We start from the raw sequence: 25457 nt of genomic DNA, 5'->3' as shown, positions 1-25457 counted from the left end.
CAATCCTTATGTGTAAAATTATGACAGTTTGTACAAATAACTTTAAGCATCTGAAAACAGGAGTGCGTCAATATAAATGGAAAAAAACAGAAATACTAAACAGTTAATTTAATATTTCTTTTAAAAAAGCTGAAGAGCTGAACGTCTGTACTTCAGCCACGTCTTGATTGTTTAATTTAAAATCCACAGTTGTGCTGTACAAAAGCGTAGCTGTTTGTCTCACAGACCTCATATTCGTTTCTGAGCTGAGTGAATTTGTTACATAGACTGAATTAACACCAAATCTAACTGTAACTAAAAATACTCCCTGAAAAGGTGAATAGCTGTGACACTCTTTCACGATAATCCTCTAGTGGGCTAAACGAGGAGGTTTATACGTGCATGTACAGAAGTGATAGCACACTAAATGTAGGTCCATTCTCACCTTATTATGCTGCACATCTTTTCAAGTGAATTAGCATTTGGTGCTTTCTGCTTATCTGTTTAACCCTGCTACATCCTTTGGTGGGTATATATTAATATAATATTCAAAATTCTGTATGCTAAAAAAAACTGCATCTATTAGAAGGTGAGGTCAGAAGACACAATCTTGTTACAGTGTAATCAAAAAATACAGAGACAATGCACTGTCCTCAAAACCCTGAACTGGTTTACCCACAGTCGTTTCTAGCAGAGAGCAAGCAGAGCACCACAACAGACTGTCTCAGTTACACATCCATCCATCCGTCCATCCTTTCTCCTGATTCTTGTTCCAATTTACCTCGTCGCTCTTCGTTCCACTATAGCTGATCTCTGTCCCCATTACTCCCTCCCTGTCTTTTTTAATCCGCTCCTCTTTCCCTTCATTATTCTCCACTCCTCTCGTCTCTTCTTCAGGCTCCGTCTAACACTTTGGTCTTCTCTTTCATTCACTCTCCTCCTTCCGTCTTCTTCTTCCCGGTTGACAGATGTGAAGTGTGACAGCAGGTCTATAGAAGAGGTATGATCGAGCACACACACACACACACACACACAAGCATCCTTATTTACACTACAAAGCCTGGGCTACAGATGCAGCGACACAACATGGCAACACTGACAGGAGCGTATGCTCTCACGACAACACGTCAGTACTTGGCAACACAGACTCACCATGGTAACAAGCAGCAATATCTACACGAGCTGTTCATAAATAATATTTATGTCAGGTATGACACACCGCTTTGCATGTGGAGCCGTTTTACTAGTCACAGTGTCAGAGGTCTTCGGTTTGATCCTTTTCTGCTCTGCACCGCTGCAGGTGTGTGCTCGTCGCCAGCTCTTACTTCATCAATCAATTACTTTTGCAGCATGGCTACCCAGAGCTCACATCTGGTTACCTCGGAGTAATTTACCTGTTGTTTGAGCAGACAGGTTTTACTCTGAAGGGAACTGCAGGCTGGGAGGACTAGGAGACTTGTCTCAGTGTAAATCTCTCTCCGGGCAGAAGGATGCTCTGCTCCACATTTCAGTCTAGCTGCAATCAGCAGTGAGACAGCGAGAGAGACAGGTGTAAGACTCACTGCTCACTCTGCTACAGACAAACCAAATTTAAGGTGGACTTTCTAAGCTTTTCCTTATTTCCTGTCACATATATACTGTTGCAGTGGAGAAAGCTTCAAATAATGAGGGCTGTGCATTTATACATTATCCCTATGATCCAGAAGCTCCGGCTTCACACAGCTCCAAACGCTCAGTTTCAAACAGATTCTGCTCCATTCTTGGCTCTTAAAAAGAGAGGATCTCCATAATATGGACATCTCACTTCACATTTAAGGCTGTATAAAGGTTAAAACAAGCAGAATTATTGAGCTTTGGATGTGCAGTAGGTGGATCTGTTGTTAGGCCGGCTGTTTATCCTTGATGTTTCCTTATTTCCTTACCGAAGACATTGGGAGAAACGAAAAGACATTTCAAACCACCACAAAACAGGAATGGCACAGTGGTGTGGTGGTTAGCACTGTTGCCTCACAGCAAGAAGGTACTGGGTTGAAACCCCACCTGGGGTCCTTCCATGTCTTTGTGAATTCTGACTTCCTCCCAAAGGTTAATTGGTGATTATAAAAGTGACCGTGCAGTAGGTGTGAATATGAGTGTGAACAGACTGGTGACCTGTGCGAGGTGTACCCTGCTTCTCACCCTGTGACAGCTAGGATAGGTTACAGGCCCAGGAAAACAGGGAAATGGATAGACTGAGAAAACTGAAGTTATATTGTTCCAGACTTCTGGGATACCAAGAACCTGGGAGTGATCTTTTGACAACGCTCACTTTTTATGAACAAATATTGCTGTCAAAGCTAACTTAGTTCAGCTTTGGTACTTGTGAAGTTGAAGCCATTTCTCTTCCTTTAGAGACTTTGAAAAGGTTAGAGATGCTTTCATTTCGTCTCAGCTTGACTATTGTAATAGTTTTTTTTTCATTCAGGTGTCAGTCTGTCTTTCTTTGTCGACCGCAGCTGCTCGGGTCCACAGTCTCCTACATCAACTCCCAATCAGTTTAAGATTTGATATTGTTTTTTTAAGTCATTACACGGGATAGTGGCCCCATATCTCTTTCCACTAGATCACCGAGGTCTGCTAAGCAGATGCTTTGAGTTGCTCTGAGGTGCAGAACCAACATCTGGATATCAGACCTTTACTGTATTTGCTCCTAAATAACAGAAAAAAAAATTGCTTTTCACATCTGGATTTCTCCAGATATTTTTAAAACTCCCAGAAAAACCGATTTATTTTGGAGCTTTTAAACCTGACATTTGTTTTCTTACTTGTATTCTTTTAATATTTTTTATGTTATTATTATCTGATTCTCTCAGCTGTACAGCAGATTGAAGAAGACAGATGTTGACCAAACACAGTGATAAATTGGCTTGACGTATTCTAAATTACACTGACTTGCTCATGAAGCTGCATCAGTCATGTCGACCCGTTCGGTGCTGGAAAGTGATTAACAGTAATTCTTTAAAATGGTGAACTATTCCGTTACCTGGCAGTTTCAGGAAGGTTGCATCATTACTGATGTCGAGCAACGTATTAAATAAATCGTTTATCAATAAAAAAATAATCCTGTCTCTTGCACCAAGCACTGAAAATGTCAAAGAGCCTTAACAGCATCTTTAATCAAACGATGGGACGTTAGCCGGTTAACTGACTTATTCCAGATTTTTTTTTTATGTGATTATTTATCTGTACGTGTTGACTTTTTAACATTTGGATGCACAAATTATAAACTCGCCGAGTCACTTGGAGACTGTGTTGCTCGTTTTTCATATGATTGACTATTTTGCATTTTTTCTTATGAAGATTTTTTTTATTGTTAACGGGACATAAAAACATCAGAAAATGCTCTAAAACCAGCTAATGTCTGCCGTTTTTGCAGCCTTGACTTATCAACCATCTGAATAATTGGTGCAGTTATTCGCTAATGTATTGGAAAAAATGTCAGTGTGTTCATGCTGTAAATAATCATTCACATGTAGCATTATCAAAATAATATTTTATGCGTGTTCTTTCCCTTTTAAAGCAGTCCGGGTTAAATGAAATGTCATTTCTGAGTAGATTCGATAATTTTCTATCTATTTTTTTTTTCCTATTAGAGGAAAGTGTCTTTGCAATCAGAATAATGCCAGAGACTTTATAGGAGGGAAACACCAACGATTCGATTGTCTTGTCCCTGGCCCACAAGCAAATGCTGCACTGACAACTGCCGGCGGTACAGGACCACGGCAGTTTTAACTGCTTGTTGGCAGACATGTCTACTTACTCTACTCACTGTTGTGTAGCAAAGACGTAACAGCATCAATAAGAAGAATGTTTTCAGAGACCTTTCATTGTATATAGTAATACTTGTGAAGATATTAAAGGTTGTTTTTTTAACAATATTTGATTGTTTAATGTGGCTATTGCTCAGTGGTCACCATCGCTTATCTTATTCAGCATTGGGTGGGGGTGGGAGTGGCTGGAGCCTTTCCAGGCTGTGATATGGCGAGAGGTTGGATACACCCCAGACAGGCCACCAGTCTCTTGCAGGGCTAGCACAGAGAGACAACCAACCATTCACACTCACATTAACGGCCAGTTCAGAGTCACCAATAACCTTAACAGATAAGCAGGCAGAAGATAAACTCCACGCAGAAAAAAAGCCACAGTAGGTTCAAACTCTGGATCTTTGGATTGCTCACGTGTGTTCATTTAGAAGGGGTTTTAAAATAAGATCCTGGAGACTATACCATGGGGCAAAACTTTCCTATTAAAGGGATCTGGTAATGTACTGAACACAAACATGCTCTTATATTGACACCAAACAAATAAGTTAAACTCAAATCAGCTCTAATCTCAGCAACTCTCTGCATACCACCAAAACACACCTTAAAGTATTTTTCTATGTGTTTTTTTCCTTCAGCTTGACATATTTTCTATGTTTGGACATAAAAATGAAATGAAATTCTGTGTGTTTTAAGCTTGTCATTAAAACCCAAGACTATCACAATGCATCTGTCAGTTACTCCATCAGAAAGAGCAGATGACTGAGACAAAATATGGTTTTCTAGGGAACTCAAAATTCCTCCGTAAACTAAAGCAGGCAGTCAATTAAACCCCTTCTTTAAATGATACCTGGCAGTGTGCATTCAGATTAAACACTGCAGCAGGTGTGGAGCTCCTTCCATAAGTCTGTCTGTCAGATCCAGAGGCTGCTGCAAAGACAACTGCTTGCTAGATGTATCAGCGTCTGGCGGAGTCGGTGTCTGCGTGACATTGAGAAATTACCCTTGCACCGAGGAATTGCCTGCGGTGATGGAAATCAACCGCGACAGGCTGAAAAGCACCTTTATTAGTCTGCAGATCTGAATGACGAAGGATGAAAGCGGGGGGTAGCATAATCCTCACACAGAGGCGGTGTATGGTATACTCACTGGCCACTTTGTTAGGTACACCTGTTCAACTGTGTGTTAATAGGAATATTTAATCGGCTAATCACATGGCAGCAAATCAGGCACGCAGACATGATCAAGATGATCTGCTGAAGTTCAAACTGAGCATCAGAATGACACTTATGACAAACAAGGTATGCAGAAGAGCATCTCTGAACACACATCCTACCTCGAGCAAATGGGCAACAGCAGCAGGAGATCACACCGGGTGTCACTCGTGTTAACTAAGACAAAGGAAACTGCACAATCTCACCAAAACTGAACAACAGAAAAGAAAATTGTTTATTCTCAATTTCTGCTGTGACATTCTGATGTTAGGGTCAGAATTAGCTATCAACAACATGAAAGCATAGATCTACCCTGCCTTGCATCAATGGATCAGGGTGCTGGTTGTGCAATGGTGTGGAGTATATCTTGTTGGTGCACTTAGTATTAACTTAGCATCGTTTTAATGCCACCGCCTACCTGAACTGTTGCTGACCACATCCCTTCTGATGCCTGCACCCAGCAGGAAAAGGCACCGTGTCACAAAATTCAGGCCATCTGATTTCTCTAGCATGACAATGAGCTCATTGTACTCAAATGGCTTTCACAGTCAACAGATCCCAATCCATTAGAGCACCTTTGGGATTTGGTAGAACAAGAGATTCACATGATGGATGAGCAGCCAACAAATCTGCAGGAACTGTGTGATCCTGTCATGTAAATATGGACTAAAGGAGGAAAGTTTCAAACACCTTGCTGACTCAATGCCTCAAATAATTAAACTGTCAAAGCAAAAGTACCAGCAAGATGCACCTAATAAAGTGGCCAGTGAGTATGCTTATGGCAAAAAGTAAAGGTTAACCAGTGTAAAACACGTGAACTCACTGAGGCGTAAGTGTGCGATGACCATCACAGAATGAGCCAAGCTTATCACGCACATCTTTAAACTACCACAGAGAGAAAGCAACAGTGGTGGAGTGGAGACGGGAACATAAATATAAAACGCTTCCACAAAAACAAAGAAACAAACCAACAAACAGGAAAACTCATTTTGTGATTAGCTGCTGAGTGAGAGGATCACACTGAGGAGAGGGAAAAAGGAGGTAAGACGACACCTGTCCAGAGCTTAACATGGAAAACACTTTGCAAACATAACCAGTTCATTAATCATCTTCAATATTTACCATTTTCATTTCATAAAATTCATATCGTTCACTCGCAGTTTCTTTCATCTGTGGAACAACATTAATCCAGTGTGCCAATCACACTGCAGGGAGCACAGAACCACATCAAAGCATGTCAGCCAGCTCTTTAACAAGAGCAAGCCAGCAGGCAAATCACCCCTTTAAGGAGCGAGTCCCTGAGGGATGATGTATTCTCCCCCCCTTTCTCTCTCTCTCACATATGCACACACACTGTTATTGTATATTTTTACACATGTTTGTATGGGATATTGTATTTGTTTTAAATGTTATATACCTATGTGGTATGTGACTTTTGTTGCCATGATGCCAGGTCTCTCTTGGAAATGAGATTTTTAATCTCAATGAGATTTTTTACCTGGATAAATAAAGGATTAATAAACACACACACACACACACACACACACACACACACACACACACACACACACACACACACACACATATATATAAAGAGTCAAAAAACACACAAAACCTTAACAGAGAATGGCATGTAAAACTCCCATGATTCATTTATTAAACCAGCCTATTAAATCTCAAGACACAAACAGAATAATCAATGCAACAGTGTACAAAGAAACCCCACAAATGCACACTCACGCATAAGTACAGTGCGTTTTGTGCACATATGAGCAAATCATTCTCCCGCAGATCGACACACGAGAAATTAATTTTATCTTTATCACTTCGCTGAACTTTGCCATTATCATCATGACAAACATCCTGAAATAACTGTCATCACTCCTCTTCCTCCCCCTCTGCCTCATCATCAGCCACAGTGCTAAATTAGAACTGAGGCCCATTCACATTCATATTTGTAAATATGAGTGTGATTTAATCAGCAATCTATAAGCAGGATTTAACTCTTGATAAGTAAAACGAATGCGTTCCAACCGCAAACCTCTTCGTGATTAAATTTTAGAACAAATTTCTGGATGCAGAAATCACAGATTTCTCTTCAGTCGTTCAAATTAAATGAGGGAAATAAAAAAAATTAAAAATCAAACACATATGGAAGTGGGAGAATTTGGTAGATAACGGTAGCGACAGCTCCCCTTCCCGAGCAAATCGTTTCAGATGAATGGACTGAGTGTTCATTTAGAGGTGCAGAATTTGTTCCTGTGTATTTATAGGTGCTGTTCATCTGGCTGCACATTATCAACAGGATAATGAATTCAAATCCAACTTCGACACATCGCCACATTGGAAAGCATGCTGTCTGAGCCAAAAGGTTGCGGAAGCGTGAGTGTACCAATGACTGTGAGGAAAGCAGAGAAAACTACAATATGAGGCTTCAGCTGGTAGACGCACACTGTGCAGTCGTACACACACTGGTGACCGATTTTAATTTTTAACCATCCTTGTAAGTGTTGCCAAGCTTTTCTGAGGCTCTTCTTAGCACTAAAGCACTTTAGCTTTCTTCAGTGCCTTCACTGCAAATACACTCAGTAGTGTGCAAACAGTTAAAAAGGGGAAAAAGTAAAATGAAGGACAGTGCTGGAGCTACGTAACACAAGATGAGTAGTTTTAAACAGCTTTTCTTAAAACAGCTGTATTTAACTACAGCACTGTGCAAAAGTCTTGATTCACTTCCTAATTGCTTATATATATATTTTTTTTTTGCTTCCAAGAGGTCAGAAGCTTTTGTAATTATTTTTTAACATGGTCTTGAGGAATAGCTTTCCAGGCTTTATGAAGGTCTTTCCAAAGATTTTCTTTCGGGCGCCTCAGGAGGTAGAGCGGCTGTCTACTGATCGAAAGGTCAGTGGTTCGCTTCCCGGATCCTCCTGTCAACATGTTGAAGAAATCTTGGGCAAGATACTGAACCCTGATTCGCCCCCATCGTGGTGTCACTGCATGTGTGGAGAAGGCACTTAGGTATAGAAAAAGTGCTTTTATGAATGTGTGTGCTATTTGGTGAATGGAGGTTGTGTTAAAAAATGCTTTGAGTGCTCATTTAGAGTTCCTATTTAACTCATTTTAGCCATTGGCCCGGCGACCGTAACATTTGTGCTAGAGACAAAGCATATATATGAAAACATATCTTACCATGGTGTACACTTTGTCCTCCTAAAATCTGAGGAAACTACAGCCGGTGGGCAGTATCTTCATGTCTTTAAGAAATGGGGGGGACAGACAGAACCTGGGAGATCTGCACCTTCAGTTCATTCACTGAAGACTCATTAGAAATGCTCTCACTGGAAAAGTGGAGGCCAAAGAAACAGGGAGCAAATGCTGAGACATTCTAAATTAAACAAGAACTGGACCAAAAATCTGTTACAACAGGTCTTATGGAGTGATTAATTCACACTTAAAAATTTTGGGTCAAACTGTCACCAAAATGAGAAGGAAGGTCACGAGGGAGCGTCCACCATATCGTGACAACGATCCCATACCTGGATAGAAAACACATTCCCAGAACCTGGACCTTAACATTATTAAAGCAGCATCCTTAACAGACAACTGGAGAAATATTCCTACTTGAATTACAAAAATCTTGTCTAAGAGAGTTTATAAGAGGCTTTGAGGGAGAACAAAGATGGTCATATCAAATACTGACTTTTAAGCTGCTTGCTTTAAATGCTGTATTTCCATGTTGTTTCTTAAAATGTTTAAATCACTGCACCTATTTCCAATCCTCCCAGCAAAATCTAAAGCAATGAGCGGTGGCTCTTTTGCACACTACTGCATTTTTATTTCATGTGCTATATCACTTCCTGCGTACTATGACCAAACACTGAATGGTGTGCATTACAACGAGTGTGTATTAAGATCTGCTGCATGCATTAGGGTGAGAAGGTGTCTTTCATCTTCCACAAATTTCCCACATCACCGTGATCATTATCAGACATCCGTCACCCCTATCACCATCACCATCTGAAGCATCTTGGCCCTGTTCAGCTCAACATCTTTATCTGCTCCTCCTCTGCAGTCTGAGGAGGATTCCCTGTCGGAAGCTGCAGGGGAGCATGTGTCCAGAACAGTGGATGTAAAGTGACAGAAGCTGCATGTATTTATAGGCTATCTGAGTTGAGGAATGTGCTGCTCACTGTTCAAGCTATTTATAGAGCCTTTTACTGATGCCTCTGAGCAGAGTGGAGGAAAGAAGATGGTTCTCCTGGGTATTACTTACGAGGCTCCCTCATATCTCCCTCTACCCTCATTCCTTGCACGTCCGACCTTCTCCCCACATCTCTACCCTCCATCCTCTTAACATCCACTTGCATCGACTCTTGTTTCTCACTTTCCATCTTCTGCCGCTGCCTTCTCCCCTCCCCTCTCTCCCCTGCTGATCTCCTCCTCTTTACCTCCTCTTCTCCCCATTTTCCATCTTCTCGCAGAGCCTTTTTGCTCGTGTCCACATCCATCACCTTCACCCCCCCTCGCTCCCTCAATTTACTGTACCCCCACCTCTCTCCTTCCTCTTCTCTTGTATTTTCCAGATGTTTTCACTCCTTTAGAAAATTTTCCCCGTCTTACGCTCTCATCTGCAGTTGTATCAAAGAGGCACTCACATTGCTAATATGCTGAGAGCAAAACCATTTTAAACTCTTCTCTAAATTCCTAACAGCAGGCGCTCCGACAGGAGCTCAGGCTCTGAAGTGGTCAACGTAGCCCTGTAAAATAAAATAAAATAGCGCTGGAAATTTTCAAAAGCTCAAAAGGCTTGAGAAGTTAGACTGTCAAACAGCAGCAAGCTCATCAAATGGTTCAACCTGAAATGTGGGATACCTCTCTCAAGTTTTACTACCTTCACGTCCAAAAATCTCCTTTTCTGCCATTATTGTTTCTACTGCCTGACACTTTTACCAGTTACTGTGTCACTTAAAATCTTGTTTACTCTTATTTTTTTAAGCTTTCTCAGTCTTCAGTGACTGTTATTGCCTGTCCTAGTAAAAAATATGCACATGTCCTTGAAGTGCTCGTCCTGCTACCATTTGTGTGCCTGCTGAAGCGTGAACGCATGTGCAAAATAAACCTGAAATAAGTAAAAATCCACAAGCAAACAAAACAGAAGACACAAACACAATAGGCTGCAGGCCACAATACAGCATCTGTATACGGTTATTAATGACCGAGAGTAAACGAGTATGTTCATTTCATTATTTTTGCTGAAAGAATGGACAATCCTTGAGCGGAATGATGTAACAGGATGCAGTAGTTGATGTCAGCATGTGAGTCTTCTAGCTGTATGAACACACGCACGCAAACACACACGCACACACAGACAGACACACCTCCTCCCACGTCCTTGACAGCGTGTTGTGATGCAGAGTGGCGTCTGCTCGTCAAGCTGACAGACCGGCACTGACAGCGTGGTCAGAGCGCTGCAGACAAGGGAGAAAAAACACTGATTTTATAACGCTCCAAACCACAACAACAAACAGCCCACAGGGCACGAGCAGTGCAGCACTCAGGACCATCAACCTTGTTTTTGGCCCTTCTGATGCTGTGTCACTGACGGCTGAGCAACGCCTGCTTATGCGAGTCTCAGACTGCCAGGAAATCGTGCGTTGACTATACACTGATCAGCCACACTAATACCACCTTTCAAATATTTTGTAGGTCTCCTTGAACAGCTCTGGTGAGGCATGAACTCAAAAAAAAACCCTCTGAGGTTTATGACATAAGCAGCAGGTCATTTAAGTCCTGCGCAGGTGAAGAGAGGGGCCTCAAGGCCAGGTCAACAGAAGGTTGAACGCATTCCAGAAATTACAGCAGGGATTTGAGGAGGACAGCAGTGTGGCTTTATCCTGTTGAAAGAGATGGCCGCTGCCATCAGGAAAAAAACCAAACAAAACAAAAAATGTTTACGTAGGTACAAAAGCTTCCACATGAATGACAGGACCCAAGATTACCCAGCAAATTGCTACCTAGAGCATCAAACTGTCTCTGCCAGCTTGTGCTCAAACACATCATCAGACCATCAGAACACCTTCCTTAACTGCTCTGCTGTCCGGTTCTGATCACAACTTGGAAAGATGGGAATATGCCCACAGCTCCCTCTAAATTTTGTGTTCCCCTATTTTTTTTTTTTTTTTAAAAAAAGAGAGATAGTGGAGAAAATATGCCTTAATTTGATAAGACAGTAAAAAGTAAGGGGGGAGAGGGGTTGAATGTCACGCAGCAAATGACCTGAGGCGAACCGAGGCTGCTGCAGTAAGGACTTCAGCTTTCAGGACATGGCATGCATGCTGCACCGGCTACAGAAGTGCCCCTCTGATGCCCTTCAATCAGCAATTTGTGAGCCCATGACCCTCTCACCGGTTCACTGCCTGTCCTATGTTGGACTGCTTCTGCAGGTACTAACACCTGCATACAGGGAACACCACACAACACTTCCCTACTGAGGTGCTCTGACCCGCTCCTCTAACCATCATACTTTGGAAACTTTCAAAGTCACTCCAATCCTAATGCCCGACCATTTCTCCTGCTTCCAGCGCACCAACTTCACAAAGTGATAGTTCATCAGCCTGCCCTTTGACAGCTGCCACTGATATTAAAGCCAATGTTATTCACTTCACCCGTCACTGGTTTCAGCGTTGTGGCTGATTAGTGTATATGAGACAGCGTAAGTAGTACAAAGTGCTCACCATTAAAATAAATTTGGGGGATTCCTGCAGTATTACAACTGCATTTTAATGACATTTAAATAATCAGCATATGATGATTCAAAGCGGCTGTGCAGGAGGTCTATGAGTTGGAATTTCTATAATCTTCATTTCACTGTATCAGCTTTGTTAAGTGATAGGCAGTTAATTATGGGGATGTCATTACTGCTCAAACACATCACGCAGAATGAGCATCTTTCCGTTCCCATAAAGCCCTGGAAGGAGACTATAATTGCAATGTGGCGACAAAACCACCAAAACAGACACGTGCTGCCCTTCAGCCTCAATAGGGCAGAAGTGTTGAAGCTTAGCCAGTCCACACCACCTCTGTCGTCACCCTGTCAGTCTGCCTTCACTGCACTATTACACAGCCAACAGTCTGAGAAAGAAAGAGGAACGGAGAGGCAGAGGGAAGGAGAAGGAGAAGGAGAGGCCGCCTGGAGTTAAAATTGAAAGGGAGAGAAAATGTGATGAAGTGAGGTGGTGACCAAAAGAAATCAAAGAGGCAGAGGAGGGTGGGAGGGGAGCAGGGGAAACATGAGAGAGAGTGAAAGCAGAAGATGAAGACGGCGGGAAAAAGAGGAGAAAAAAAAGAGAGTGATAGAGTGATAGTGAGAGAGAGAGGCTCAGGAACTGTGCAGCTGTGGGACCGTATTAAACAATCACTTCTGTGTCAGCAGCTCAACACACCGGCAGAGAGGACATCTAGTATAGTAGAAGCAGCCAGTACAAAAACACCCATCACTGACGTCAAGCCGAGCTCTGTTTCCTCATGCGTCTGTACCAGAATCTGCACTATGAATTGGCCTATTAACAGAAGATAATGAAACATGTCAGATGAGTGCAAAACCCTTCACCAAACATGCATGCAAAGCGAGCTGATCCACACGCTGCATGCAGTCTGCAGACTCGAGCATCAGGCCTGATTCATGAGCTGCTGCCTGTATTGACACAGGAAGATCCTGCTGGGCCCTGCATCCCCTCAATATTAATCACACAATGACATCGCCGCCCAACAGGCCAAAGGCATACGTGCCGGGGAAACAAAAAAGACAACAACCCACAAAAGAACCAAAAAAAACCCCGACAAAAAAAAAAACATTCACATGTAACATCTCATTTGGTCAGCATGTAAAATTCATCACACACAGAAAGAAATCTGTGTATGTTGTGCATGTCTAGCATGTGCTAAAGGGGGGGCAGGGCATCACCACAACGCAAGCCTCAAGACAAGAGGGTGGTTGCCGTGGAAACCTCAGGCTGAAAGCTCGGCAGCCGGACGACTGAGGGAAGAGAAGGAGCGATAGACGATGAGAGACAGAGAGAATGAGTGTGTGTGTAAAATAAGAGGGTAACATCTCGAGGGCAAGCGGAGAGAAAGACAAGGTGTGTTAGCTGGTGGAGGAGGGTTGACAATGATATCCAAGAAATGGTGCTAGAGAATGAAAGAGACGATTACAGACATACAGTGAGGCAGCAGAGAGGATGAGATCAAAGAAGAGTAAAAAAAGAAAAAGAAGAGGAGTGCAGCAGTGATGGAGGCCAGAGGGTGGAAGAGAGGAGCGATAAAGGGTGATGTGGACTCACAGGGAACAGTGCGGAGGTAGAGGTTGTCTCTGATGATTTGCTGGTGGTCGTGGTCCACTGAGCCCTTGGAGAAGCGCAGGTTGAGGTAGTGCCGCAAATCCTTGTCAACCACCCCCCCTAAAACACAAAACGAGTAAGAGAGAGAGAGAGAGAGGTCAGAGCTTGATGACAACACACACAAACTGGCAAAGGACATTTTTCTTTTGATCCAAGTCAGACTGTTTCAAAAACCACCAAAAGGATTTCCACTGCAGTGGAAGAACAAGCACCAGTTATTAAACAAAAAAGGACACACAACTTTAAACCCGTTACGGAAAACTGAAAGTTTAAAATGACACAAAGCATCAATGCATGAATATCAGCTACTTCAGAAGCTCTTCATCTTCATGTTTGAGTAATTTTCTTTAATATTTTCCAACAAAAAGCTGAAGCGCACCAATACAGAATGCACAGACTGTCAAAGCTGTTAGCAAAGAGAAACCCTGAGCAATATTTTAACAGTATAAAACTTCCTTGAGGAGCAATAAAAGAGAAAACGGCCTGTTAAAGGGGGGGGGGGGAGAGAAGAAAACACAATTTTGTAGTGTCATGAGAAAAAAAATGGCTTGCAATGATTTTCACAACAAAGCAAAACAGCAAAGGCTACTAGAGCAATTGTGTAAACCAGTGATCCCCTTGGGGTTAAATGTGCGGTGTCAGCAGGTTGGGTGACAAAGGCTACAGAGGACAGAAGCTCAAACCTCCTCATTTCTCCCTCTCTGTCTCTGATGATTACATGCTGTTTGCGCTTTCATCCTTTTCATTATGTCACTGAGCTGAAACAAAGAAAAGTAAATGACAAACAAAATAAGGGCAAAAGGCTAAGGAGCAGGCCAACATATCTATGCGGCATATAGTGTGTGTGTGTGTGTGTGTGTGTGTGTGTGTGTGTGTGTGAGTGATAATGTCCATGAATAGTTTCTCCTCCCTTCATCTGAAACCAAAGAAGCCCAGGAGGATGAGAGGAGGGGAACTTATTTTCCACACAGCATTCGATATGCAAAACCATCACATCCGACAGCGGGAGGGTTGAGGTTACATGCCATGCATTTACAAATGACAAAAATGCCTCCTCACTCATGCATACTCTAGTGACCTCCTGCCAAATGGAGTTGACAGCGTTCAGGATACCAGTTAAGATTCAGGCAGTGTCTGCCTTTCATAGGAAACTCTTTACATTGGAACCATGCATACACGGCCCTGACACAGGTGACACTGTAATTCTCAAATGATCAACCCTTTTAGTCTAGCATCTTATGTAAACTGACACCATTTTTGCAAGGCCACGAAGCACCATGAAATGCTTCACAAATAGAAAAGAGCGAGGTGAGAGGAGAGGAGAGAGGAGAGGAGGAGAGGATAGGAAAGGAAGGGAAATGAGGAGAGGAGAGGAAAACAAAGGAATAGATGGAAGACAGGATGAAATCTTGATTGGCATTACTACTAGACAGTGATTGTTCTAGATGGGTTTACCATGATGTCACGCAGCTATGCATTCATGCATAGGCCATATCTCTGACATGCACAGACACCAGGATACATATATCTCTACATACACACCGATACATGCTCAGAGAGAGAAAGACATCCGAGAGAAAGAGCTGTGCAAGCCGGGCACCTCATCAGTACCTGGCCCAGATGTTGATATAAGCGGTCCTTTCTCTACAGGTATACATCCAAAGACAGCCTGTCCTCCCAGGCGTCCTCTAGCCTTGCAACCATCCACCGCACATCTTCTGCCGCCTTGGTGAAACCACACTCTCTCGCCTCCTGCCTCTGCTTCTCCACTGCTGCTCCAGCACACAGCAGTAACCAGCTGCAGCCAATTTTAATCCCAGGGAAGAAGATAAGGACGGGGGGGATGGGAGATGTAAAATGACACGGATAGATGGCGAGAGACGACGACCGTCGGGAGGAAAAAAAGAGGAAAAGATGTACCAGTGTGAAGCCGGGCTCCACAAAAACCTACCAGCGGATTGGCCGGATGACTTCGACAATCCTGCAGCAGCCCCTATCTGCTGCTGCTATTACTGCACTGGTGTGTGTGTGTTTTGTGTGTGTGTGTGTGTGTGTGTGTGTGTGTGTGTGTGTGTGTGTGTGTGTGTGTGTGTGTGTGTGTGTGTGTGTGTCTCCAAAAGACTGAGAGAGACAGTACGTGGTAGTATCAGATAAATGTTTATGCATGTGAAAGCATTTGTAGAGTGTGTGTCGCTATTGTTTTCCGTGTATGAGCACACCCAGATGCTCCCCGACGTTCCTTAAATACTCTCCATCTCCCATCCACCAGATGCTCTCTCTGTTTGACCTTGTGTCAAAGTAGCCTAGACTAGAGAGAAATACTGTGACGCGCAGCAGCAGCAGCAGCAGCAGCATATGTCACAGTGAGGTTACACTCACTCATCCACACACGGAGGGCTGATGAGCTCACAGCTGCAGAAGATGCCTCGAGCGCCGTCTTGAGCAAGGTTTGGTCAAAACACGAGACGTAAACAAACACCAACACAGAAACACACGCTCGTGATATGAGCGCTTGGCTCGAGGCACAGCTGACTGTGGAGGAGGGGTGTATTTGAAGAAGCTTTATTGGTGTGACTGTTCAAACAGAACAAATTTACCAGTCTCAGAGTTAAACTTGATGCTGTAAACATCACAGTGAACTCGTTTGGTGCCTGTCTGCTTCAACAAAGCAGAAAATAATTCTGGGAAAGGCAGTTTTTCTAGATTTCCAAAAACGGCAGCATGAAAGCGGGGTAGAAAGGACGACGGCACAATCAATCAACACCATCAATCAAGGCAGACAGCAATCAGCGCAGGACTACACAGACTCACGCTGCCCATCGACTCTCTTTTACATGATCCCCAAAATCACGCACAAACATTTAAACACAAAGGTTCATTTAAACAAATTCCTCCCTTCTGCCCACATCTGCCGCTACTGGTGGAGCTGCTGGCACTACCTCCACCACAGCAGCCTTCGCCTCATTATGTGATTAGACGAGTCCAAAATCACTCCCAGTTTACCATACAGAGCACTAAATTTACTGTCCATTTTATTCATAATCACTAGTGCCCTTAAATATTCCACAAGGGCTTGTCTGCTTAATTCCTATGCTCAATATCTCGTTAAAATGTGTCTCTTCTGCTACTGCTGGGTGAGCTAAATGGCTCCAGCTGAGTATTTAGCAAGCTACTTGGATCCACAGAATCAACTGCATGTTTAACCATGCAGACAGCTTCACGTTTTACTAAAGAAACCCTGAAAATCGAGCAGAATTCAGTTTTACACACAGAGACGTATAGATAGTTGGCCACATACATCAGATAATCTAATGTCTTTGTTGCTTAGCAACACAAAAGAACCAGATCTGTCCGCACAGCTGTTGATTTACCTAACGCCACACACCCAAATTAGAGAGCTTGTTCAGTGTTTAAACGTCAATATTTCTAATTCTACATGCCTAAATAAGTGTCTTCACATGAAAAAAAACACCACCTTCACATATCTGTGTTCAAATGAAAGACCATCAAATGTTCTGTCCTACAATACAACGTCTTTACTGATCAAAGCAAGGCTGCCACTGCAAATGCATTTTAAAAAAGTAAACAAATCTGTCAACAGCTATACTTTAAGGATATGAATATGCAATCAAATCTGACAACAAGAGGACTATGCAACTGTCAAAATACTGAACCAGGAAGACAGTTTGTAACATTAATTCAATTCAATTTGATTTATATAGTGCCACATCACAACAGCAGTCACCTCAAGGTGCTTAATAGTGTAAGGTAAAGAGGGTCTAAACAATCAGATGACCCCCCTATTAAGGAAGTGGGAAGGAAAAACTATTTTCAGGGTCTAAAATGTAACTTGAAAGTTTTACATCGTAATAAATAAAGGCAGAAATGTTAAAACTTGACTATCTGATGTCTGTAATCCACGGACAGCAGCAGAAAAATGGGTTTGCCAGGTCACTGCTGCAGCTGTTGTTTGTGGATCTTTTTTCTTTTTTTTAAGCAAGTGAAATGCAGCAAGATCAGGTTGAGATCAGGTCACTGACCTGGTCAATGCAGAATATTCCACTTTCAGACCTTCAAAAACTCCTGAGCTGCATTCACATTATGTTTCAGGTCATTGCCTTTCTGTACTCTCAAGTGTCCTCCAGTGAAGTTTGCTGCATTTGCCCGAACTTTGCACAAAGTGAAACTCTGTTCACTTCAAAAAATGTACTTGTGTAAATGTGAGTCGTGACCCAGTGCCAAAGAAGCGATGTTGATCCATGCATCATACTGCATCATACCGCCTCTGCTGTACTTTTTTAAATGTAGTACGCTTCAGGATCAGAACCTGTCAAAGCCTTCTCCACACTTTCTTCTCCACAGTTATCTTACTGGCTGTTTTTTTGTTTTTGGCAATTTCTAATCTTATCTTTTTCTTCTTTGAACACATTTGCATCTTGTGGTGATCCCTCTGTATTTCTTTTTGTGAAGTCTTCATCATAGATCTGGATAATTATAAGCCTTCCTAATGGAGTGTTCCTAAATTGGCTGCCTGTTCTGATAACACTAAGTTTCCTGTCATGATTATGACCACTCACAATGCTCTTTACTTTAAGTCCAAGCTTTTTTTCCCCATGTTTCTAAGCTCACAAGCGTTCTTGTATCAAAACTGTTGATTTTGCCCTTCCTAATATTTCTGTTATCCCTTTGAAGATTTTCTTTGTTTTTGCTGCCTCAGGATGGCCTTTTTTCATTTGTACTGACAGCTCCTTTGAGCGCAGTGATACCAAATGTACACAACATACTTGGAAACAGCTCTAAACCGTTTACCTGTCATGATAGCCTGCGTGATAACACGCGAGGCCCCAAGTACAGAGGATTGGGACAATAAATAACTATAATGGCTCGATAGTTGTTGCATCATTTTTCTTTAGTGTATTCATCGTGTGACTATAAGGTGAATGTCTTAGTACACAGCTAAAATATTAACTGTTCTATGAGTTCCCACACATATAAAGATCTAAAAGTATATCAGTCAGCACCTTAGCGTGCTGTTAAATGTGCTCTCCCCAAGCCTCCAAATTGAAAAAAAAAAAAAAAAATCACTTCCTGTTATTTCAGTAATATTTTATATTGAAGAATGTATATCCTCTGCTCATCTCATTTCCAAGTTGGAACAACTGTTAATTAAGCTAAGTTCACTGACATTAATGATTTATTAAACTTGTACCAACCTCTGTAGTAACAGTATTTCATTTGTAGTGATTTATGCCGTTGTTTATATATGATGAAAGCTTAAAAAGATTTAATTGGGGATCAATAAATGCTCAGCAGGCTACAGCAAAACCTAAGGCTCTGTTCCTCCACTAATTACTGACGTAAACACTGGAACAACCAATTCCAGAGGCCACGGGCTCGTTTTGATTTCAATTCCGGCAGTTCACGGAAACAAGGATGCCTGACATCACCTCACCAGTGCTACGGACAGCTGCTGAGGTTTTTAGTCTCTCTCTGAGGAAGGTCACATTTTTCCTGATAGAAGACCTTGTGAGATGGAACATTTTCTCTCACAGTCTAAAATCTTTAAAAGTGCAATTTATTCATAAGTAAGATTTTCCTAATTATATATAGCTTAGCTCTGTACCCACACATTCAGTTCCCAGATGTCACTGAATATATACACTTAGTCATGTTTGTCAACACTAGTCAAAATGTCCATCCAATCTCTCTTATCTTAGTTACTAAAAAAACAAAGCAAAAACCACCTTTCTGTGGCTTTGTGGAACTGAGAGTACTACAACTTCTGTCACGGAGGCTTATAGATGAACTGCAAACCCTGCCCACGATTCCCTCAGCACCTTAAGGTCACACTTAAACAACATTTATTCATTTTTATAAGCCGTCTTCCTCCAGGCAACAGCTACTTTTTAGTGAAGTATGCAAACCACAAGCTTACAGAAAAATCAGAAGGCAGATATTCTTTAGTGAAACCAGAAAAAGACTCAGATTTACCTCATACTGTAACGTAGAGCGTACCACAGGTCACAGAGATTACTTTCTTTCATAGCTGGACGTAAATCTGATATTTTTCATGAACAATACCTCTTTTTGCTAAATGCTTTTTAAAGAGATGTGGACTTACTTGACATAAGCTAACTAACTAATATATTAATGCAACCTCAAAGTTAAACTATTTAGGTAGCTTCAGGTTTGCTCAGAATTTCAGATTAAACACAGTTTAATCATTACTATGATGTATTATTGTGTGTGTCCCTTATAATGCTGCAGAAGATGCATTTCTACATTAATGTATTAATGTAATTATGAAAAAAAGACTGGTCCATGTGTATACACCCACTAATATTAACATTACATAACTATATACTGATATATTAGTAAACAGTTATGTAATACATGTAATATATATAATTATACCCACTGTCAGCTTCCCATACATGGTAACAGTTACCCATCATTTCTTTATTTGTTGAAAGTCTTTGGACTTTGCACCACTGCACACGTGAATCCATACATGGTATTATCAATATTCTCTGTTCTATTTACAGTGAGCGCAAAGACAAAACAAGTACAAGTCCTCTCCCATCACACTGTTTTTCTGCTTTCCAGCTCCCCTCGGTTACTGATATTTCAGATTTCATCTGTAAGTCAAAACCTACTTGTCAGCTAGACCCCATTCCTACAGTTTTGGTTAAGGCATGTCTACCTTCTTTGCTTCCGCTCATATCTGCCATCATCTGCTCTTCACTTACCACTGGAACTGTTCCTGCTTCCCTCAAAATTGCCGCCATCACCCCAATATTGAAAAAAACTGGTCTAGATCCCAATAATTTTGAGAATTTTCGGCCTATTTCCAATCTACCATTCCTTTCAAAAATTCTTGAGAAAATAGTTGCCACACAACTCCACTCACATTTAACTAATAATAATCTGTATGAACAGTTCCAGTCTGGTTTTCGCCCCTCCCATAGCACTGAAACAGCACTTATAAAAATAACCAATGATCTTCTTATGGCAGCTGACTCCGGTTTACTTTCCATTCTTATTCTCCTCGATCTGAGTGCTGCTTTCGACACTATTTCTCACTCCATTCTTCTCAGTAGGCTAGCCTCTATCGGTCTCTCCCATACTCCACTAGCCTGGTTTAAATCATACCTGTCTGATTGCACTCAGTTCATTCAACTCAAATCCTTTACTTCTCAGCCCTTTCCTCTGACCACTGGCGTGCCCCAGGGATCTGTCCTGGGGCCCCTTCTTTTCATTATCTACCTTCTACCGCTTGGACATATTTTCCGTAAATACAATATCCATTTTCACTGTTATGCCAATGACACCCAGCTTTATCTGTCCACTAAACCTGATTCTGCTCTTCCCCCATCCTCCCTCACACTCTGCTTAGCTGAACTAAATTCATGGTTCTCTTCTAATTTTCTCAAACTCAATAGTAATAAATCCGAGCTCCTCTTGGTAGGCACTAAATCAACATTATCCAGAACCAACAGTTTCTCTATTGCTATCGATAACTCACCGGTCTTCATTTCTTCCTCTGTGAAAAGTTTGGGTGTCATCCTCGACAGTACTCTATCTTTCAATTTACACATTAATAATATTACTCAGTCTGCATATTTTCAATTGCACAACATTAATCATCTCCGTCCTTTTCTTACCCCACATGCCACTGCCATTCTTGTCCATAGCCTTGTTACTTCCCGGATTGATTATTGTAATTCACTTCTTTTTGGTCTTACTCAAAAATCCATCCACAAGCTCCAACGCGTCCAGAACTCTGCTGTCCATATCATCACCAGGACCCCTTCTGTCCACTACATCACTCCTGTCCTGCAGCAGCTTCATTGGCTCCTGGTCAAATATCGCATCAATTTCAAAATACTCTTGTACATATTTAAGGCTATTCATCATCTCTCTCCTCCATATCTCTCTGACCTGGTTAAGATCACTGCCCCATCTCTGTTAGGGTCCCTGGGTCGTCGACCCAGTGTTTTGTGTTTTTGGTTCTTTGATTTTGTTATTTCATTATATTCTAGCTTTGCTTTGTGGGTTTTAGGATTATTCTTAGTTTAGGTTCTCTGGGTGGGGTTTGGTTAGAGTTTTAGTGTTCTGGTTTTCTGTCTGTGTTCTATAGTTGCTGTCTCCCCTGTCTGCTGTATCCCCACGTCCAGTCAGTGTCTGTGTCTGCCCTGGTCCCACGTCTCTGTTCCCTTTGTTATAGTGCCTGCCTGTGAGTCTGTGTTATGTTTCCTGTTTTACTTTGAAAGTCCATGTCTCATGTTAATGTGTCTGGTTTTGCTTGCCCCAGCTGTGTTTCCCTCCTGTTACCCATTCCCTGATTGCTCCCTCTGTGTATTTAAGCCCTGTGTTTCTTTGTGTCTGTGTCGCGATCTACTGTTTATCTAGCTGTGTGTTCTGTCAGTCTTCCGGTGTAAGTTTATTTTGATATTTCCAGTTATGTTATATTTGAGTTTAACATTAAAGCTGTTTTGAGTTCAAGTTTTGCCTCCGAGTGTCTGCACCTTGGGTCCTATTCCTGTCTGCACACAGCCGTTCCATAACAATCTCGTTGTCTCAGATCTTCTTCTTCCCTTTCACTCTCTGTCCCCTCCCCCCATCTTGTAACCATGGGGAGCAGGGCTTTCAGCTGCTCTGCTCCACGACTCTGGAATTCCCTACCTCCTGATTTAAGAAACATCTCTTCCTTCTCTCTCTTTAAGTCCAAACTCAAAACCCACTTGTACAAAATAGCTTATCCCACATAACCTCTCCATTCTCCTATTTTATTTGTTTGTCTTATGCTTTTATGATTCTGTAAACTTCTTGCTTTTATTCTACTGTGTACAGTGACCTTGAGTGTTTTGAAAGGCGCTTTCAAATAAAATGTATTATTATTACAATCCATAGTATGTGTACCCACACTTGGCCAATAAAACAGAGTATCGTTTTAGATTCTGTCACATTCAGAGCTGGGTTGTAAACGTTAATCCGACCTTCTATGGTCTATGTACGGATGTACGGATATACGGAAGAGGATTAGTGCCACCGGGGAGGAAAAAAATAATTCTGACTTTAATCTCAGACTTCTGACTTTTTTCTCAGAATTCTGAGAAAAAAAGAATTCCAGTTTCCAGTCATTCTGGAAAAAAAAAAGACGTGAAAAATTAATTCTAAACTGATTATAAAAGCAGCAATTTTCTTAATCAACTAACTGTTTCAGGTCTAAGCTTATAGTGTGAGTAAGGACCAGTTAAACATCAGCATGCTGAAATTAAAATATTTTTTAACGCCTAAAAGAAATGGCCAGATAATAAAAAGATTTTTATTCAGACTTTGTTATGCACAACACAAATTGCTGAGCACCACTTTTGTTTACATGGCATAGCTAATGGGTTGCACAGTTTGTATGAATATGAGCTTGGAGAAGGGAGCATATTGATGCAGACACCAATGGGAGCCATTTTGTTTGATTTGGGAAGGCATAATTAGACCCGACATGCCCACTTTCCTGGGAGGCTGAGAGAGGAGGCAGGCACAGTCCTGCCACATTGATTCTCTGAGCTTCTCTCCTCACAAAGTTTAACTGCTAAACTCTTAACTGCAAACAACCCTACAGTTATGCGTGCACACTCGGACTCTTACTGTATATCCACACACACACACACACACAAATGCAAGGAGACATGTTTACATTTAAACACAGAAATTTCTCATATTTCATGCTAAGGACAAACCACACCTGATTAAATCCTACTGGCAAAGACACACACACACACACAGACACACACACACTAGTACACTGAGTAAAATGGGTAATATCTGTTGTGATGGTCAGAGGAATGTAAGGAGAGCTGAGATGAAGTGGTGCTGCTGCACCAGAGAGGTTGTCATGGAGAATGAAACCCAAAAAGAGACGTGTTGATCGATAATGCTTCCTTATTCTCACAAGAGGTCATACAGGTTACAGAGGAGTAAAACACTGTAAGGCAGGAGGCATCGCATATCCGGCTGCTCCTCTGACACGTGAACATTCATAAACATGCATAAATAAAAAGAGAGAAAAAAGAAAATCTGTTTCCTCATCCAAGCTTTGACCAAGCAGCTGAGCGCTGCAGCTAGCACCACCTTGACAGGAGTATTATAAGAAAAACCACGCAAGGTTCATCAACAGAGAACTCAGTTGGACCCTGACTTTCAAGTAACCAGAGCCAACACCTTAACATTATTGAAGCAGTTTGGGATCATCTTGAGGGAGTACAGTAAAAAAAGGCAGCCGACATCCAGAGAAGAGCTTTGAATGTCCTTCAAGAAGCCTGGAGAACTATCCCTGAAGACTGCATAAAGAAATGCAAAGAAAGCTAAGAGAGTTCAGGCTGTGTTGAAGAATAAATATGGTGTGCTCTGGACATCTTCCACAGCTAGTCGCTAACTCATACTGACCTTCTTGATCTATCATATCTATGGTATCCTGAGTTTAGCTTAAACTTGCAATGTACACCTGGGAGCTGGGTCAGATTCTGTTCACCCCATAAACATACTGCTATGGCGTTCATTTGAAACTAGACCTAAACCTCCTCCAAATGGTAAATGGCCTGCATTTGTATAGCGCTTTTCTAGTCCTTAAGGACCCCAAAGCGCTTTACACTACATTCAGTCATTCACCCATTCACACACACATTCACACACTGGCGATAGCAAGCTACATTGTAGCCACAGCTGCCCTGGGGCGCACTGACAGAGGCGAGGCTGCCGGACACAGGCGCCACCGGGCCCTCTGACCACCACCAGTAGGCAAACATGGGGTTAGTATCTTGCCCAAGGATATTTGGCATGCAGCCAGGAGGCAGCCTGGGATCGAACCACCGACCTTCTGATTAGTGGCTGACCTGCTCTGCCACCTGAGCTACAGCCACCAACCTGAGTGTGATTACTGTGTTCACATCTAAACCGCACCAAAGTGGAAAACAAACCACAGTTCAACTTAAACGGACTAAACACTGCAGGTGTTTCTTTTAACTCACTCCCCTTGGACGCCTGCTTTAGGTAACCTTTATTTCTTATTTCTGACCTGAGCAATTTCTGTCATATTTCAGGCTTGCTTACAGAACAAAAATGGCCAGATGTGCATAAAGGTTAGTGAAGGTCATCTCTGCCTATACAGCTTCCCATATACCCTTGGAAAAACCCAGAACGTGTTCTAATGGTCATCAATTTACATCTTCATTGATATATACTGAGGTGTCAAAATCTGTCATTAAGGGTAAAGTCAAGGTAGTCATATAATGTCTTTTAGGGGGGACAGCACAGATGAAGCTCTAGTCAGGAACCAACATGAACAGAAAGAAATTTTTTAAAAATGGAAGAGGATAATCAAAGCCAGGCAATCCATCAGCTATCATCTAATGAGCTAAACTCTAACCGCTAATGTTTTGGAGCTTTCCGTGTGGCCAGGGGATATCTGGTCCAAGACTTCCTAACTACACTTTTTTTTAAAAGAGATGAAAAATCCTGAGTTTTGAGACTGCTTTTGGGTCAGTGTGTTTTGTCTTTTGCTCTGCACACATGCTGAAAGCAGCCAAAGCTTGCTTAAATTTGACTAGTCGATACTACAGACTATATATGAAAACTAGAAAACTCCTAGTATCAGAAGTCTTGTTCCTTGCCTACAGATTCTAAATATTCATGTGTGGGTGTCCATTTAAATAGATCATATGTCAAACAACATGTCCAGTGTTTTCTTTATTAATTAATACAATGTAATAAATATATTATTAAGTTAGGTGTGCTGTTAGCCAAACCTAAGTTATTCCTGTTTGTTTGCTAACTGAATGCTCAGAAAACATCTTGTCTTGTTCTTCCTTATAGAGGGTCGTCTGATTGTTGAGGTTTTCTCTCTATTATTGTAGGGTCTTTATCTTACAATATAAAGTGCTTTTACTATATAAATATACTTGAATTGAACGGCATTAAATGTGAGGTTAAACTGAAGATGCTGGCTTTTATTTAGCAGATAAATGAACTTCAAGGACAGTAACAGCAACAAAAGGCGATAACATAAAATG

General features: G+C 41.8%; 1 protein-coding gene across 2 annotated transcripts in view; it reads right to left on the bottom strand.

The window, feature by feature from the left end:
• magi2b (membrane associated guanylate kinase, WW and PDZ domain containing 2b) overlaps positions 1-25457 on the bottom strand; it is an 88924-nt gene that overhangs the window by 49082 nt on the left and 14385 nt on the right. For both annotated transcript variants that reach the window (XM_084933123.1, XM_084933124.1), the window contains exon 2: positions 13333-13449. In XM_084933123.1, coding sequence (XP_084789249.1) covers positions 13333-13449 — 117 coding nt within the window. The remainder of the gene's footprint in view (positions 1-13332; positions 13450-25457) is intronic.

This window comes from Perissodus microlepis, chromosome 7 (assembly GCF_051167445.1).
Source record: "Perissodus microlepis isolate ML-2025 ecotype Zambia chromosome 7, ASM5116744v1, whole genome shotgun sequence".
Taxonomy (NCBI): Eukaryota; Metazoa; Chordata; class Actinopteri; order Cichliformes; family Cichlidae; genus Perissodus; species Perissodus microlepis.
Note: the sequence above shows the minus strand (reverse complement) of the source record. Positions and strands in the feature narration are given on the sequence as shown.